The sequence below is a fragment of the Struthio camelus genome, chromosome 27 (genome assembly GCF_040807025.1).
Source record: "Struthio camelus isolate bStrCam1 chromosome 27, bStrCam1.hap1, whole genome shotgun sequence".
NCBI classification, from domain to species: Eukaryota; Metazoa; Chordata; class Aves; order Struthioniformes; family Struthionidae; genus Struthio; species Struthio camelus.
The window spans coordinates 4,279,764-4,298,894 of NC_090968.1; the positions used below are offsets into that span (position 1 = coordinate 4,279,764).

At 37.9% G+C, this 19,131-nt stretch overlaps 1 protein-coding gene across 4 annotated transcripts; it reads right to left on the bottom strand.

The window, feature by feature from the left end:
* Positions 1 to 1,809: 1,809 nt before the first annotated feature.
* BNIP3L (BCL2 interacting protein 3 like) lies at positions 1,810 to 16,572 on the bottom strand. Of its 4 annotated transcripts, XM_068920872.1 has the most exons (7): positions 16,065 to 16,116; positions 10,507 to 10,641; positions 9,899 to 10,085; positions 8,855 to 8,927; positions 6,845 to 6,948; positions 5,901 to 6,050; positions 1,810 to 4,626 (listed from the first exon to the last, which is right to left on the bottom strand). In XM_068920872.1, the coding sequence occupies exons 2-7, from the start codon at positions 10,616 to 10,618 to the stop codon at positions 4,578 to 4,580; spliced, it is 675 nt and encodes a 224-aa protein (XP_068776973.1). In that variant the 5' UTR covers positions 10,619 to 10,641; positions 16,065 to 16,116; the 3' UTR covers positions 1,810 to 4,577. The 4 variants fall into 4 exon arrangements, with proteins under 4 accessions (XP_068776973.1, XP_068776974.1, XP_068776975.1 ...); XM_068920873.1 differs by lacking the exons at positions 10,507 to 10,641; positions 16,065 to 16,116 and adding an exon at positions 16,339 to 16,572; XM_068920874.1 differs by lacking the exon at positions 10,507 to 10,641 and having other exon boundaries at positions 16,084 to 16,140.
* Between the last annotated feature and the right edge of the window lie 2,559 nt (positions 16,573 to 19,131).

Consider the following 19,131-nt stretch of genomic DNA (forward strand, 5'->3'; position numbering starts at 1 on the left):
TTTCAGGAATCACTACTCTTCCCCTTTGCTATATAAAACAGAATAAGCACTCCTGGTACCACTTCTGCCCTTAAGATTCATTAATTTGCCTTTAGATACCAAACTGCAAGTCAGTAGTACCAATGCAAACAAAGGCAAACCAAAACAAACAAAGTACCACCTCTCCCTACAAACTCCACAGAGTTATCAGAGAAGTGTTAGGAAATAAATTTAAAATAGAAAATGCTAGCTTCCATACTGCTCAGTCTTATGGCAGTAGTTCAAAAAGTTAAGCCATTTTTACTTTGCTTAATGGAAAACCACCACTCGCTCTCCCCCTAATGTCAAGACTAAACACGCTTTAAGCACTGTGAGCAGAAGTTTAGCTGAGTCAGCTGCTCTTGGCCAAGCTGACATGTAGTGCAGGACACAAAGACTGATTTAATGAAACAGAAATGAATTTAGCTTCTCCTTTTTCATGTGGACAGCTGCTATATCCAGCATGAGGATTCTCCCGGACTACCTTAAGGTTATAGTTTTGTTTCTAAAGTGATATTAACTTATGCCTATGTTGTGACAACTAAAAGGGATAAATGATGGAACTATTTAACATAGTTCAAGTGTCTCGTCATTTCATCTGGTTTTCAAGACTCAAAACATAAAGGGATCCTCATATATAGCTAAGTACAAGGCAAAGCTCCTACAGACACACAGAGCCAGGATTTCACTTTTAGATAAAACTTTTTACCTAAGAATGTTTTTACGTAGAAGAACTTTTTTCACAAAGCACAGAATTCAAAGTAAATTCAAATCTTTTCATACATATACAGGTAAGTCTGAAAATAGAAATTAAGTAGGGCTGCTGAATCTCCAGTCAAAATGTTATTCATAGCACAGAATCATGTTAGTGCAAAGATACTGCTGCTTATATAATGTTAAAATCTTACAATGCAGCGTTTTGCAGAAGAATGAAAGTAACTGAAAGTTTTGAAGTGCGAGATGAACGTTTTTTCCCTCTGATACCTACTAAATACATGTGACTTTCTACCTCAGTTGGCTGCAGAGGAACACTCCAATAAAAAAAAAAAAAAAATCCACTCTACAAAGTAATTTCAAAATACTGACAATTCAAAACTGTTTCAAGCCCAACGGCCAAATTTGACTGGAAGTCCTAAATGCTAAGCTTTTTGAAAATGGGACTTGAAAGTGAGATTTTTTTTCAGAGGTACAAAACTTTTAAAAATATATTCTAGATTTTAACATCAAAAATACAGAAAAATCACTAGATGACTAAAAGGGGCAATAATAGCATCAGAAAGATCACATGTAGAATTTATGGCAAACAAGATCCCTTTTTCACTCCTCCCATATAACCATGGTACTCCTAGAAATAAGCAGTGCTCTTGAATATGGAGACAGATTAATAACTATGGTTTATGTCCCTTATTCTTTAATCTGCAAATTTATCAGAATTAGGAAACACACGAGAAATACAAGGAAATACAACTGACCTATTATACAAAATCTCACCAGTTCCACTTTGTATTTAATATACCATTATATTATTTTGTTTAACAAGTTTTCCTTGAGAAGACACTGGAGGAAATGGAGCAGGCATACCTTGCTAACAATGGAAATATTTTTAAAGTGCTTCAGGACAAGCAGCTGATGATCCCAAGCCACTCAAAAAACCAAGCCACCCAAAAATATACTTCAATCTAAACTTCAGCTTCAGTGTTCACATAACCCAGAATACAATAGGTTTACAAAGCATTATACAAACCATTCCGGGGCAGGGCGTAGAAGTAAAAAGAGGCGCAGCACGAAGAATTTCAGACAACCAGTTTTGTGAGAGCTTTAATGGCACAAAATGTTTATAAGCTACAACTTATACAGGTACTGTAAACTGTATATAATGTTACAAAGTGCTAACTAATCTATGAAGAATGCATAATCACTTTGGCTCAGTTAACTCCAATAGTTCAACAAATGTCAATTAAAAAATTTGAATTTCTAACAATCTTTAGCTTTCACTTTTTAAAACAGTAAGTAAATGTTTTTACTGCAGTTAAGTTAGCCTGCTGCATTTTTAATGTGCGAGTTTATGCATTTTTTTCTTGATCCTATTTACATATATTTTAGGCCAGTTTTCACTGAACGTAAGAAAAATGAAGCCTGCATTTTTTTTCCAAAATTGTAAACAGGTATAAAGCTTTTTAAACAACATTTGTCTTAAAACTTCAACTATCAATAGTTCAAACCCCTTTTCAAATTATACAACAATCTGTTTCTGTTCATTGTAAAACTACAAGTTGTAGACTTTCATCCAAAGCTTACAGTAGGGTATCAATAAATACTGCATTGTATCACAGCAAGTGTTACAGTGATCATGTATCCATTCCTCAGTTGTCCTTTTCACAACTTTTACTTCACGGCTCCTTCAACTATTATATAAGCTGTGTTGATACTCTAGTCAATAGTTTGTAAAATTATTTATCAGATATTCTGTAGATGAATTACTCTTTAATTTACAAAGGGGTAATTTTTTTTTTTAAAATGAAAGTACTCCCTACTTAGTATAAATCTATTTCTCCACTATTCCAATTTCCATACAAAACAAGGTGCTGTAATTAGAACTGAAAATGTTTCAGCCTTTCACCTATCCCCTCAATTTATGCAGGACTCTAAAATGATGTGCTTGGTACAATCTAAAACACCCTTCACCACTTCCCCCTTCCCTCCCCCACCTTGGGTGAAACCCAATATCCACACTTGAAACAAATACGCAGTTGTAGGCAACTCAAGTGCTGCTAGTATTCACAACTAGAAGAAAAAAAGCAGATGTCTCAACAGAATTGTTAGACTGCCCTTTCACCCTGAAAGCATTCTCTAACAGCATCCAGAAGTAGAGAATAAAAATAAATACAGCTTAGCAGTGGATTTATACTTAACTTTTTCACTTCCTGGGAGCTATGTTCTTTTAAACCAAATCTCAATTGGGATTTAGCCTCTATGCATCAACTGTTTCAAGTGATCACTGCTATATCAAATAAGCAACTCTATAAAAATCTGATGCAAGCAGACAATTATAGGTAGTTGTTTTTTCCAAATTGGCTGACTATATTTTCTTAACATCTTCTATGAGTCAGCCTATTAAAGTTCTTATTTAAATGAGATTTTTGCTAGCTTTAAAATTAGCATTGGTTCCCTAAATACTTAGTATTAAAGTCTATATCTTTTTTTATATATATATTTATATATATATAAAAAAACAACAGAGTATTCTATCCTTCAGAGTCATGCTACATGTTCTGAAATCCAATAAAAATCTATTTAAGGACATGTATGTCCCAATGCTTTGTAACAATTTGGTACTAAAGCTTCACATTTTGAAAAAAAAAAAGAGTGTCACTGAAGGAGGACAAAGCTGAATGTTCCCTAAGATAAAAGTTCAACAACATTAGTGAAAATTCTATCTAACATGAGACATCACGAGTGACCTTCAGATTTCATACCTCCCCAAAGGGGATTGTACAGTAAACAATGAGAGATAGGAATATTGAAAAACTCATTTGCAGAAGACATTTCAGAGCTTTGCAACTCCTGAATCTGTATGCACCTGCAAGATTGTCCCCCTTAAAGATAAGTCAAATGCTTTAACTTCTGAAACTGCCATATCTTCATAATTGTAAAATGGTTCCACAACAAACAGAATCATATCCTTTTATACAGAGTATAACTACACCTAGAGCTGTTGGGTTTTTCCTTAATTTAAAACTACTTTTAGAAGGGAAATTCTACATTTAAAATTTCCCCTTAAGAAAAAGGTAAAGAAATGCTTCTTCACATGCAATATTTCTAGTATTTTCTAGGCATCAGATAGGTTTTCCTACTAGGAATAAGGAGCTGACTTCATAGAAAAGACAAGATTACAACAATTACCTAATATTAAAATATGCTGATGGATTTAGTTATCCTACTTTAAAATTTATGCAGTCTTTGCCTCCTGCAAATTACATGGTGTTAGCCAATATAAAGGATTAAGTGAATTCTCCAAAAAGCTAATTTAAAATATTATTTTTTATTGCCAGTGATTTCTTAGTTTACTTTACAATGAGCTTGTTTTTCAAAACCAGAATTCATTTCGCGCCAATCAATAATAATTTTCTTCTGAAGAGATTGTTAATTTTATCACTATAATACAGTCAACATTTATACCATGCACAATTGTAATTTAAGTCAGGTTGCACTACGGAGGCAACAGCATCACTGATGAAATTAAAATTTGCTGGTGGCATTTTGCATTGAGAGAAGCCCTTGCAACATATAGACAGTTGTAAACTCTGTTCAGCAACTCTGACGTGTCTTGCAGATCAAGAGGCAGGGGAGTGGGAGAAGAAAAGGAAAGAAGGTAGATAGCGAAACACCTTAACAGAGTTCCAACACAATACTGAATTCCAAGAGTTAGCGAAAACCTGGATATGTAAAGAAAGGGTGAAGTCAGGGTCATGCTTAAAATGGTCTCAAGTCAAATGTACTAAATGAGACAATTACACCTTCACAGGTCACGTGGATTTCCAGGTTTTGCACTCCATCTTTCAATAAGTGCTGGCTGAAGGTGTAGTCAGTCGCTTTCCAATGTAGATGCTGAAATAAAAAGTATAAGGCATATCGTATTTCACAGAAGTACTCCCTGTTTTTGAAACAGTCCTCATGCACTCGGCTATTCTAATCTGTCTTTCAAATAAGCCTGTTTGATGAGAATCTTCCAGAGGTTTTCACTTCTCATATAAAATTACCTAAAGAGTAAGATTTTCAGAAGAGCCTAGAAGGACAGAGATGTTATCAATGTCCAGGAAGAGGGTTTCTATCAGTCCCAAGCTCATTTGAAAACCTCAGTCTAAAAGCTTTTGTGTTCTGTTTGCAGAGTAAGTGGTACAGGGGGCTGCTGAACAGCTGAGCAACGCTCTGAGGTATTACGGTAAAACAAATAAAGTACTGCCTATAAATGGACAGGGGTGAGCTTTAAAACAGTGAGCGTTGTGGACCTAAACGAATGCTGACCTCTAACAAATAAACCTAGGCAAGATTTAATTCGCCGCAGAAACATACAATTTTGCTATAGCACAAACGTCTTCTGACACTTTCACATGTTCCATCCAACTAATTTAGTCAATAGTTTACAAGAATGTAAAAAGACACTTGAATTACACCCCAGGAACAAAAGAATAGGAAGTTAAATAAAAAATACATTTATAAGTACATATCATATGATGCCCCCATCACAGAAGAATATAAGATGGATAAACGTAACGTAAGAATTTAAGCAAACTCAGATTACATCTGATTACACAGGCACCGAAAACATTGCTGAGCAGAGCAGTAGCTGATCTTGCAAGATACATACAGTATTCTACATTATCTACTTTAAGTTTTCAAAACTTAACTTTCAGTAATACCACACAATCACCGTATTAGACATTGAAAATTACAGAGTATGCACCACACACACAGGACTTCCGCGTTACTAGTTGTACAAAGTGTTCTTGTAACAGTTTTCCACCTATTTTATTCCTTCTTTCCCTATATTGTAACATGAAGGATTTACGTACAAGAGGTGGATAAACAAATGGCTCACGTTATAATCACAAAGGTTACTTGCAAATTCATGATAATCTATGCATTTTCAATGTAAGAAACTGGAACCTCTCCAGGAGTAAAACATACAAACAGCTGCACAACAAATTGCTGCAAAGTTTTCCTGAATTGCAAAGATATGTAGTGAATTTAGTTTGAACAAGGTATAATAATAATCTAGCTATTCTTTGTAAAGCCTTTTTCGGTAAGCACCTGAAATACTAGTAAAATGGAAAAGCAAAGTCAGATACAAAATTTGAAGTGAGAATTAGGTTAATACTTACCCTAGTCCCAAAGCCAAAACATGAGATATGAACAGAGATGGAATGAAAACCTTAAGAAATTCTGCAGAGAAAATGCCACCTTTTTTCATTGCTCCACTTTTTCTCATACTTAAAGACACTGAACGTTTAGGATGTCTGAAATGAAATTCCCTGAAAGAAGAGGGGGAAGGGGGAGGGGGAAAATTTAGCAAGATTTTTTTTTTTCTGATTTCTTTTGCACACAAATGCATAGATCTCTGAAGGAACTTTTTTTAAAAGTACAAAGAGCTAGAGATCAAAGCAAGAGATCCCTTACATAGAGTAAGGGATCAAAGAGAATAATAGGAGGTATTGTGGAGAGACCACTTACACAGACAGTATAGAGACAAAGGGAGCAGTAGCTGAAGAGAGAGGTAGGTCCGAGAGAGGGAATTTCAGGATGTGATTTGTTAGCAAGAGCCTCATTTTTTGTTCCAAACAGAGATACAGAAGTCTGCCAGATATAGACAGCATCCTCTATTTTAATAAAAATGCTTTGCATTCAAGGATCTCAACGTTTCCCCTTCCGTGGATGAACATTACATATTTTACATAGAAAGAAAAAAAGGTACAGAGAATTTAGGAAACTTGCCCAACACTATTCCATTCAATAAGCCAAAACTAAATCCCATGAATCCCAGCTCCAAGTACCCAGCTCTCCCAATACTTATAATTTTGTAAAGTAACCACGTTATCAGCTTACTGTAGATTTATATCAGTTTCAACAAAAAGCTAATTCTGATGCTCTTAGGATTTTCACACTTAATTACGATGACTTTTTATCGCCTCCCCAAGGACAATCTATTTTTTTTTTTTTTCTGAGATGGTCTTATTTGGATGGCCAGAGTAATTCCATGCAAGCGTGACTCATGATTCTTCTTCCATTCATACAAAAGGAATATTCATTAATAAAGAGTTTAACTCACTTAGGAGGAATGTTTTCAGGCCTACTTGACCAGTCTGATACCCAGTCAGCACTTTTCTTCAAAACTTCCAACTCTTTCTCTCCTTCCACTGCTTCTTCTTCAGACTGCAAATATACATGGTACAAGCCTTGTAACACTCAATCATATTCCTTATGGTATTAAATCAAGACCAACGACAGTAGCGACCAAAATGATAAGCACCAAATGTTGGCACCTGATAAACGAGCGAGCGTTCTTGGAGCAAGGATTATTTAGAAGAGATTTTATTAGGCTAACAGGATGGTCTGCAGAGGTCAGTATATCTCCGATTGAATTGTTTTATCCAGGACATAAACATCATTGTAAAAAATTTTTTTTGTTTCAAACTAGAGAGGCTGATCTAATCCTAGTTGTAAATAAAACGGCATTGCGCAAAAAGATATTAAACAATTAAAGAAGTCCTACAATCAAGTTATATTTTTTGCTGTTTGTATTTGACTTGAGCAGTAGAGCATGTGGAGAAAAGCGTAGAAAAACAGCCAAATAAAAAAGTGTTTCAAAACTGGTACTTGGAGTTTTTAAAAAGGAGTTACTACAGTATATAAAACATATATTACTTGCAACTAGAGGCCTCTACTGTGTGGGTCCCAAATGCAGTAGGTAAAGGCCAACACTCCATATAATTTTTTGACCCAAAGATTTAATGTTACACCACTAAGTGCAATATCTGATATGTTAACATCTAGGGAAAAAAATGGCTAAGACGAGCGGGGAATGCCATTTCTTTGGCTAGCACAAAACGACATTGCTACAAACCAAAATCCTCCTTAGTATAAAAACAGTTTCCTGAGTTACCTTTAGCAAAATAAAACTATATGACTCAAAACATTAAAGTAGGAACCATATAAGAGTTGCAGTAATGGCAGTTATCAAACAGAACAATCAGAAAAGAGAGATTGCAGTCCTAACCAAAGACCACAAAAGACTTCATTCAGACCCTCTACAGGCTCTCTACAGGGCAGAAAGGCAACGGTCCTCCTGTTGCACCAATTCTTTGACAAAATTAAATGCAAGGTTTCATTCTTTCAGAACTGCATTCTATTTATACTGCCAAAGACAGCAAATTCCATTAAATGATCAAACCAAGTGTTCAGCATTAGCCTCCTCTCAGTTTGTATAGTTGAGATTACTCACAGTCATGTGAACTGACTATCCACAAAGCAATAAATTGAACATCCTTATCTCTTGTGCAGAAATATTTATATTTCAAAAGCAAAACTGGTTTGACACACACAGCTTGAAACAGCGTTAAACAACATGTCTGCTACTGAACACAGCATTTTTCAAGTTTAGTGATTGAGCCTCTTCTTTCCTTACCCCAAAGCTGTAGGTCTCTAAAAGAGACATTTCATTTAATATGGAATGTAAGCCTTAAAAAGCTTAGTATCCCTGCCTGGTTGTTACAAATAATTGTTCTGGAATGTGTTTTAATTAAAACAAACAAACCTTTATTTTGAAAACAATCTCTTCAAATAAAAAAAAAAATTAAACTGACATAACCTTGAGTGTACAAAAATTCACATTATTTACTGTACCTATTTACAGAGAAGTATTATATATATTTCTAATCAAAAAGATTAAGTAAAAAAAAACCCTGCAAAAACAAAGTACAAGACAAGTAAACAGTCTTATCCAAATGGCTAAGGAACAGCTCCAAATTTTGAACAAACAACATTTAGATAATTTTTTTGCTTGTATTGCAGGTAATAGACCAGATTAGTGTCTCAGAACGAAAAAAAAAAAAAGAAATTTATTTGCTAAAAAGCAGTAGTTTAATACATTTATTTTATTTTGATATGTAAAATACATAACATTTAAAACCTTTTGTACATGACTGACAGTTTGCTGTACCCCTCAAGTACTCCTGAAATTAATCTGTATAAATACAGTATCTATGTACAATATCTACATTTAGACAGTTTTTTTTTTTTTAAAAAGTTAATCACTTGTAAAGGTTAACAAAGAAAATACCTGAGAACTACTGTCTTTACTCGTGTGCATTTCCACATCAAACGTTATCTGTCCATCTTCTTGGGGTGAAGGGCTGAAGAAAAATGATTATGTCATTTTTTTCATACTACCATCTGTCAACTACAGAAGCATGACTGTAAGACAACCCTAGAGAATGCAAATCAGGGACAAGGCAAAATGCTATACGATGCAGCGATGCTAATCTCACCCATCAAAATACTGAGGGCATCTTTTTAACTTGACTTCAGCTTTCATAAAAAAAAATAATATATATATATATATATATATATACACACACATACACACACACACACACATATATATATATATTTTAGAAACAACTAAAAGCACACTTACAAGGAACTTACTGTTTAGAACTTTTAGAATGGAATATCAAAGTGTACCAGGAACTTTTCTATAAAATATCTAAATACCTCCCCTTTCTTGTATGCTATTTCAACTATAAAATAAAAAAAAAAATTATCAAAAAGTTCCAGTTAACAGCTGGAAAATTAAGTGAAAAAATGGAATGTCTTTATTCATTTAAAATGTGGATGAGGATGGGGAAAAAAAAATCATTGTACTAGTAAAAGAAAAAAGAAACTATACAGCCATCACCTAGCTAACATTTCTGGTTGAACTGGAAAGTACTTAACTACTGACAGTTGTTTTACATCTATGTTGCTAAGTAACTGTTTATTTTCTATTACAGTTACCATTCTATTTGAAATACTTGTTTTGTCTATTTTCAAACATTTTGCGCCTACTACATTTCAGTAGTTAAACCAAGCAGGAACTAATTTTAAATAGCTTTTACATCTGATTAACTACTCATATATAAGAGAAAACACAACGAGTCACGTTTTTTTGAAACAGGCTTCAAGTGAATTCACTTATTTGATAGTCAGTTGTCATGACATATCAAGTATTCCAAGTACTGGGGCATGACAAGCACAAGCCAGTGAAAAAACACTATCCTTCAGGTAACGTCTACAGGACGGAAGTGATGAGAATTTATATTTAGTTTAGCAAATATTTCCTTACCTGTCACAGTGGGAACTACCTCTTGAACTGCTCTGTCCTGATTCGTGCTGGGCATCCAGAAGAATTTTTTCCATGTCTCCGTTATGGATAGAAGATGATGAAGGGACATGTTCCAGACCTCCATTTTTCCCATTGCCATTATCATTGCTATTGCCATTGCCGTTCATCTGTAACTCCACCCAGGAACCTGTTGGGCCAGCCAGATGTCATTTCAGTAAAAGCAGTGAAACTAAAACCTGTCTTAAGTTTATCAATTACACACAGGAAAAAAAACATGAATATGGTGAATTCAGATAACATACAGTGCTGCTGGGAAAAAGCTCATAAACACTTACAGAAGACAAGGGTGACATGTTTCCTCCCATTTCATCAACAACACCACCTCCTCCCAAAAGTTACGTTACTATTTACCTCTGACCTAGCCCAAAGTGTCCCCTCTCTCCTCAATTATTAACACTTAAAATGCTTTAATAAATTTCTCTCTGTAGTTTGAAGCTTCAGCTGCCTATGTACCACTCAATTATATTAATCATTCCACTTCCTGTTCTACATTCCTTTTTGAAACAAATTTTTCATTCTTTAACCCTCCTCCTATACAATTCCCTTACCTTCAATTTTATACATGCCATCTTCCCTCCACTTCCAAAAGGCCACGATCTTCAAACCAGCCTGTTTCTTATGTACATCAGGCAGACTGCCATTCTCATTAGCTGGCCTCATTCAACTTCCTTTGCCCTGGCTCTCTAACAAACATCTCCCATTCAGTGCCATCTGCCACCTATCCTACCATAACCTTAACAAGTGGGTCATTTCACATTCAAATTATCAAAAGCTGGAGGTAGGAACTATGCATCCTTACACATCTATAGTACTGTGATTACTTACATTTCATCACAGTTAGATTAAAAGACTTCACTGCTAACAAAGTAACAAACTTGAGAAATGTGGGAAAACCAGGGAAAACTAAAATTCGTAGATAATAACACTTAGTAAGTTCAAGGCCAGCAGCTGAGCCTTTTTTTTTTTTTTTTCATAGCTAGGGAAGACTGTATACAGCCTACTCGGCCCACAAGTTTTGAGATGTATTCTGTTTGGTTTTTTCCTGTAATTTGAATGATGTGATAACACTGTATGCACCAAGATCTGACAAAAGAGCTGGGAATGTACTACCAGCAATAAACGTATCTGCTACAAAAATTTATGTATTCTGCAGTTGGTCGAGGGTCTGTCCTCTCCCACCCCCAATTTAAATGGGCAGATTAACTAAACGAACATACTGGTAAAGATTATTTTCCAAAAACAATCGTTCTCAATTTATATGTTTTGGAAATATTGTTAAGTCATAAACCTACCATTTAATGTCCTGAGGGGCACCCTTAGATCTCTACCCTTCTATCTGCTCCACTTATTTAAATACATTCCCTATCCAACTGTGATCTTAGTATTTTCATTAAGATATGTAACAAGTATCATTTGAGCATACAGCCAGTTTATTTATCAGAGCATACCTATTTGCTTGAAATGGCTAACAGTTGAGAGATTTCCTTTTACAGTTACTGCACTTATTACTAAAGTTTACACTGCATTTTTCTATGTTATAAAATGCCAGCATTTAACTGTTTTCTTAAGCTCCACGTAAGAAAGTATTCGCAGTTAGGACCTCACAAATTTGCATTCTGTCAAATAACTTTGTTAGGGAAATATAAAGGTCTTTAAATTTTGTTTCTATTATAAAGTCTTCAATCACAACGTCAATAATCTTTTTAAGTAAATTTATATTTGATGTACCCACTATTTCAAGTAGTTCATTAAAAGACTTAGCCATGAATACAGAGAACTACTTAAAACATCATCAGAAAATAATGAAACATACAATTATCTTAAAAGTTTCTACACCTCAAGAAAATCACAGCATTTTCCTCAAGATTAGTGTTGTTCTCCTTTCAATACTGCATAGCATACAAAGAGTAAATAATGCTCTCAAGTTAGAAGACCGTGACAAAGGAAGAGAAGGATCTCCCATATTTCAAAAGTATACTGTTTTCAACCCAGCACTACTTCCCATTATTGATCAGGCAATGATTCCACACATGTGTATTATAACACCACTATTCATGTATAATTTAATTTATGCTGTCTGAAGGTGAGAGCTTTCTGGGTATTTTTGGTTTTTTGACACCTTCACCACAAAGGTAAAAATATTTGAAAAAGAGGGAGAAAGGAAAGCCTAGATACATGAAAACAATAGTTGAAATTGCTCTTTAAAAGTTATTTCTTAGGTTCTAAGTTTCAACAATGATTTATTGACAGCTAAAATGCATCTTAAACTACCTCCATCTATTTTTGCAGTAAAGCGTTGGTTGTGGGAATTCTTATCAGCGACAGGAAGGAGTACATGTCTTTAAAAGTTCACCTATTTTCAACTTGATTTTATGAAGCAGAGAGTTTATCCTTACCACCAATTATTAACTATATCATGACGCCAATGACCATGGAAGCATAAGACTCAATCTTAGGAGTCATAGTGATTTATAGTTTAGTTTCTCCAAGCAGTATTCATGATCAAGGAATTTAAGGTGTGCCCAGAGCTCTTGTCCATAATCAAAAGATGTACACCAACTCTGTACTGGTTATTGGGTTTTTCAGATAATGAAGTGTTAACTGTGAAAAGGCAGCCTTTGGTCAGATTAATCAGTGTGGAACATAGGCAATATTATTTCAGATTTATGACCACCACTGGTTTTATATTTCAAAATAAAAAAAGGCCACATTACAAGAAATAAATCAGGAACATAGGTCTGCCTTGTAGCAACACCTTTTCAGTAAGAGGCCACACGTGCAGAAAAGCATGTGGTAACTGCAGTTAGAAGACAGTCAGGGCAGAGGGCTACAGGCTTCCCAATAACCATTTTGGAGTAGAGTGCATCTACTGAGAGAATGATAATACTTGCGATCTGCAAAGACATGTATTATAGAAAAAAAAAAAACACAGTTAAATGATAAACAACTTGACAGAATATAAGGCAAACACACACATGCAAGGGAAACTACTTCTTGTAACCCAGACAGAGAAGAGACCACTGGAAATCTGGTAGCTCTAGTACACAGCTATTAAATGGACCTCCACTGCAGTGAAGCCTGTGCACAAATATATTCTTTATTAAAGTTTATTCTTGACTCAGAAAACTTGCCAATTATCTAAAATGTGTTATGGCCATACTAAGAATACTCAAATTAAACTATGAATGAAGAGTCCCAACAAGTCAAGCAGTAGCTTACATGACAAGCAGCACGTTCTCCATCTGACCTCACTTCTAATGAGTCAAAACACACTCAAGGAAGCATAAATTCAATCTGACACCAAGCTAAAGCATGTTATATTCTCCCATCAGCAGCCACAAAATGTCTCTAAGAGGGAGCCAGCGAGCCCTAAGTTTCAGATACCCTGTTCAGAAGATCTCTTCCTGGCCGACAAAAGTTTACTATGGTATCTTCTAAATATGTTTAATCCAGGTCTAGGTGATACATGGGAGGAACGACTACACGAAATCTGAGCATGCATGCAAATATCTTACTCCCTTTCTCTTCACTCCAGGAGCTAAAACTCTGCTTCTTAGCACAGCAGACATTTGTGAATAAACTGACCAAGTAATAAAGAACGCTTCTTGCCCCAATCTTCCTTCCAAAGTAAGCTGCATTTATCACCCACGTGAGAACTCTTAATTTTACTATATTTCCAACTTGACAGTAAAGAGCACCATTACTTTCTCATCCCTCCCCAAATCACATAATACATACTTCTAAAAAAGGCCAAAGCTGTTTACATGAATGATATTTTTCTATTTTTCTCCAAAATTATTTCAACTTTGTCCATGCTCTAAGGTAAAATATTCCAGTACAAATTAATATTAACTACAGAAAAAAATCTGTATGTATAGGTAAGACTAATCATTTTTCATGCTCGCTTTTTTCATAATTAACAATTATGAAGAAATTTCAATGGTGTTTTAGAAAAATGATTTCTTTCACTTTTTCACAAACTAGTGAGAAACAGTATTCAGTCATCTGCATAATAAATTAAATGCAATCTTTCATGAGAAATTTAAATATCAGGAAAATATTATGAAGAAATGTAATAATCTAATGGCTTTTAGAAAAAGCTAAAGCGTAAGAACGATCTCACCACTCACTACAAATTCATAACTGGTGGACTGTTCAGACAGTAGCAGGTAAATGCATGGGGAAAATGGAGTGGCATTTTGTTTACTCAGTTTCTGATTCCACTGTTGTGGGGGGGGACAAATTCAAAGACTTTTTTTTCATTTTAAATACTCCAAACTAGTAGCTTGCAACAAGTCTGAGCCATGGTCAACCTGAATAAGCTAAGAAATCTCACTTTTACCATGAGATACACCTTTATATATAGGGGGAGGGGGAAAAAAAAGCAACTCTTCAAGTTCCCACAATGATCATTATTTAGCAGATTTCTCATGATAGAGCTAGATGAGTTCCCACCTAAGGTGGGATTTCTTCTTTCTGTAACAGAATTTTATAATAATTCAAACACAGGAAACATTAGGGATTCCCAAAATGAGCAAGCCTTTTTTGTGTGAACTGGTTCAGTTACCAGTTCAATTCTCAGGTTTTCTGACCTTCAATTTAAGGGCTAAGAGAACTTTTGACTGAAAGCCTTAAACACGCACAAATTACATTCTAAACAAAATGGGTAAATGTCTAAACTCATTAGCCTGAAAAGGTTCATGGAAAAGCTTGTGTAACAGCAGAAAATATACCTATAACACCAAAGCATTGTGGAGCGGCTGAACCTCTGAAAGCAGTACTAAGCCTACATGAAGCCGATTGGTTGCATTTGTTTGGTTCACAGAGCGCAGATCATCAAACATTTCCTCTCATACCTTGTGTTCACCGCCTCCAGTAATCATATTGATTTTGCTAAGCCTCTATGTGCTGATCCAGCAATAAGATCTATGTGGGCAGATCCAGCACAGGCTTACAGTGCGCTCATCGCTTGGTGCTCCTATCTTAAAGCCGATTAAGGTCTTCCACAGAATAAGTTAATGTACTAACAGAAAATAAAAAGGAGGTACCAAAATATAGAGGAAGCATCCAAGATTACAGGTTATAAGCTAAATATAAGGCATCAAGTTAGGCATTAAGCATGCTCCAAACGTAACACAAAATAACTATTATTTAAATATGCTATCAGCCCCGAATAATTTGCTAAAGATACCTTTTAACTTAGGGGAACATATTGTTGTAAAGTTCCACAGTCATCATAAGATGTAATGTTACCATAACACAATAGTCGTGTTATGAAATAAACATGGTTTATTCTTCCTTCATACAATTCCCATTGAGTTACAGGAGATCAACTAGCCAACGTATTTTGTCGTCAGCTTAACTTCATTGTAAACCATGAAGGTGATAGTTAATCATTAATGCATTTTATTCATTTATTCAATTGCAGTATCCTTGGTACTTAAAAACAAATGAAAATACACGTTTAAATAGCTGTTTAAAACATGGAAAAAGCCAAACAAGTACCAGAGCCTACATAAAAACCATCGATGTGCCATACTAGCGTTATCCTGGGAACAAAAGGATGCAGCAGAGCAGCTGACATAGATGCCGGATATAGAGGAAAATAGCTCACGTCAGTGTTATTGACTCAGCCACTGAATAAACTCATTCCCACAGTTACGCTCCTCCCCCTACCCTGCTGTATCCCCATCTTAGCTGTTATCACCAGCCACTGAATAAACTTAGTTCAACTACAAAACAAACCTGCTCTCGCTCGCCCCACCTCGCACCGGCCCAGGGCGCTAACTCCTGCCTCTGGTCGCGCTCGCCGTGGCCCATTCACCTCAGCCTGGCACCTCAGCCCTACCTACAGCCCAGGCACTAACACCCCTGAGCGCGGCGCTCCCCACAGCGAGCACCGGCTCCTTCCCGCCCTCGCCCTGCGGCCTCACGCTCCAGCCCGACCTCTCACCCCATTTTTGGCGCCCCCCTCTTCTCTCCACAGCACCCTCTGCCTTCCCAGCCCCACGTCCAGCGACTCCCGGGCCCCAGTCACCTCATCGCACCTCTTTTATTCCCGCTCCCCGTCACGAAGCCCCCAGTAGGGCCCAGCCCTTCCCCCCACCCCCGGCCCCTCAGCTCGCCTCAGGCGGCCTCCTCCTCCTCCGCCGCCCTCCTCTCCCTCAGCGCCCCCCGCGGTGGACGCAGCCGAACCAACTACACCTTCGGCCGCCCATTGGCCCCAGGCAGCTCGCGCGGCCCCGTTCTCCACCAATCCCGGCCCAGGTAAGGGGGGAAGGGGGTCGCAGTCCCCGGGCAGCCGTTACACCCCTCCCCCTCCCCCTCCCCCCCCCCTCAATTCGCGCTCATTTACATAGGCTAATATGGGCCGCACTCACTGTTGAGGCCCGCCTCGGTGTGCGTCCCCTCAGCCGGCGGGTTGTTGTTGTTGTTGTGCTGCGGCGGCTCCTGAGGGCAGGACATGGCGGCGCAGGAGCGGCGGCAGAAGCGACCGAGGAGCCGCTGGGGCCGGGACAACAACAACAAACCTGGACTCCGCTCCGGGCCCGGCCACTCCGCCTCCTCCCGCTGCGCACGCGCGGGCCCCGCCGCGCCCGCCCCCCGCCGCCGCCGCGCACGCGCCGCCCGCCCCGGGGCGCGTGCCGCGCACCATGGCGCCCACCGTGCTTGCGCACGTCCCGCGGCGGCCGCGCCGGCGCTGCGCATGCGCCGCCGGCCTCGCCGAGGGCGCGCGGCGTCGCGGGCGGCCTGTGAGGAAAGAGGCGCGGGGGCGGCGCAAACCTCCACCCCGAGGCAAAATCGCTGGGGGATGCGGACTGTGGCGGCCCAGCCCCCCCCCCACAGACTGCTCTCACTCTCGGGCACCCCTTTCCTGTCAGGAGAGACGCCTGGTCGCGTTCCCCCGCCTTGAGCTGAGGCCGAGCCCCAGGGCCTCGAGCCCCGCTCCAGGCCTCGGACCCTGCAGGCTTCCAAAGAGGCCATCAGCCTTCACGGCTCTTTGCTGACCGCCGTCTAGCCGCCAACTCGGACGAGTTTGTGATTGAGGGAACGACAGCAAATCCTCCCTGAGCATGAGGGGTTAACCTGGCCAGCCTCCACAGCGCAATGGTATGAGTGTCCGGTCGCTTCTCTTCCCCTCTCATCAGTCTTGCTTTTGCCACAGATAGTTTACAGCCGACTTACAGGTCCATTAAGTATAGTGAAGACTCTCTGAAGGCACTCACCATTTTAAAATTATAAGTAATACCCATCTAAAACTATAGTGTTCAACAGGCAAGTAAGCCTCTCTTCTATGATCAAGCAAAAGTCAACAAAGTGCACGGTAGATTTTTTCACTATTGCCCGACAGTTAAGATAGAGAAGATGGCATCTCTATAGCAGGATTGGACTTGTTCCTGATTGAAACACAAAAGAGTACAGCTGCAACAAGTAAAACTATCATTAGTGGGCACCACAGGTTCCTTTCAAAATGAAAATGAAGAGAGACAACCTCAGGCTATTTATGCACCTACTGCTGAACCAGGAATGGGAATAACACTGGATTTCCATAGGAGAGACTTTCAAATGCAATGAAATATAGATGCAAAGATAGTTCTCTTTATCATCTACCATAACCTGCTGTGAGGTTTCTTCAGTCATATGTGAGTAACTTCTGTAGCAATTATTTATTCAAAATAGATTTCATGAAGTGATTATATATACACATAAAAGGTTCTTATAAATTACCTAATTTTCAAGATAAAAGTCAGTATTATCTGGAAAATTAAATAATGCCAGTTCCTCAAGGCAGAGTGAGTTTTCATATATGTTATGTACTGCAGTTAGCAGAACCTGTATTAGGATTCTTGTGTTGCTAATCTATTTAACTTAAATCCTCTAACAAAAAGAACCAGTGAGAATAACTTAATCACAGATTGTTTAATTTGCCTTCACAGTTTGAGAAATCAATTTTACTAGCTTCATTCCATTTGACATCATTTAAATGTCAGGGTCTATTTTGAGGCCTATAATCTTTTTGATGGAACTTTTTCTGTAACTCATACAAGTATTTAAAAGCATCTTCCTTCCGAACAGCAATAAAGGAGTCTTTATTATAAACCCCTCACATCAACAGCCATTAGAATATGAATTGTGTTTTCTCCATTACTGTATCCGCAGTAGACGTTTGGTGATATTAATAACGTCAGAGACTGAAATGGAGTCGTGCAGCTCCATTTCCATTCGTGTTCATTCTTTCATTATCTCCCCACTAGACATCCAAAGAAAGCACTTGCGTTCTGTTTGTGTCAAAATTGTTTCAAGCTACAGAAAGGAACCACGTGTCTCCTCCTGTCACAACCATCCCATGCTGGAATACCAGTATCAACCGTTTTTCATCTTGCGTTGATCTGCGCTGGTGACAGGTGACCGTATCCTAAAATGTGGACATTTGAAATCTGTCATAACAAAATCTTCTTTCTCATAAAAATGACTAAATACCCTGAATGATTGTACCAAATGTCTGATCTTAAGTGGAAAATCTGGATGTCCTGTGGCTATCACTGGACTAGAATTAGCTACGTACAAAGGGAAAAGAAGTCAGTAACTTAATTTATTAGAAGGTCTGTTTACAGGTAGAGGGGCCAAACTGAATGTAAAGCTGATAAATCTGATTAACGTGCAAATACTGTTTAGTACATTCTAGATTGGAATCAGAACAATGAGCTATTTCTGATCTTGAATAGAAAACCTGCCTAGGGAGCCCCTATCCTACTTTGTAATCCTTACAATCACAGGCTAGCATGATGAGTGGTATATGAATATTTGCCATCTCCATCATTCAGGAAGCATTTGCTGTAATACTTTTGGCATGAATATTTATCAGTAAAGTGGGACTATTAAAACTACTGAGTCAGAAATAAATTAATCAAAATTATAGTGAGTCAATGCAGAGCCAGAAATAGCATTCAGAACTCCTGACTTTCAGCCCTATGTTTTAACCACTTGACATGTTGTTCCTTATGGCAGTTGAATGATGTAATTAACATTTGTAAAGTAATTTGAATCCTTGGATGGAAAATGCTATTACAGTAGCAAGGTTGGAGGGGCAGAAGGCTACATGACAACAGAAGAGAAACAATGGCTGTCAACTGCAGAGAAAGGCCTTTTGTACCGAAGTGGAATTAAAATGT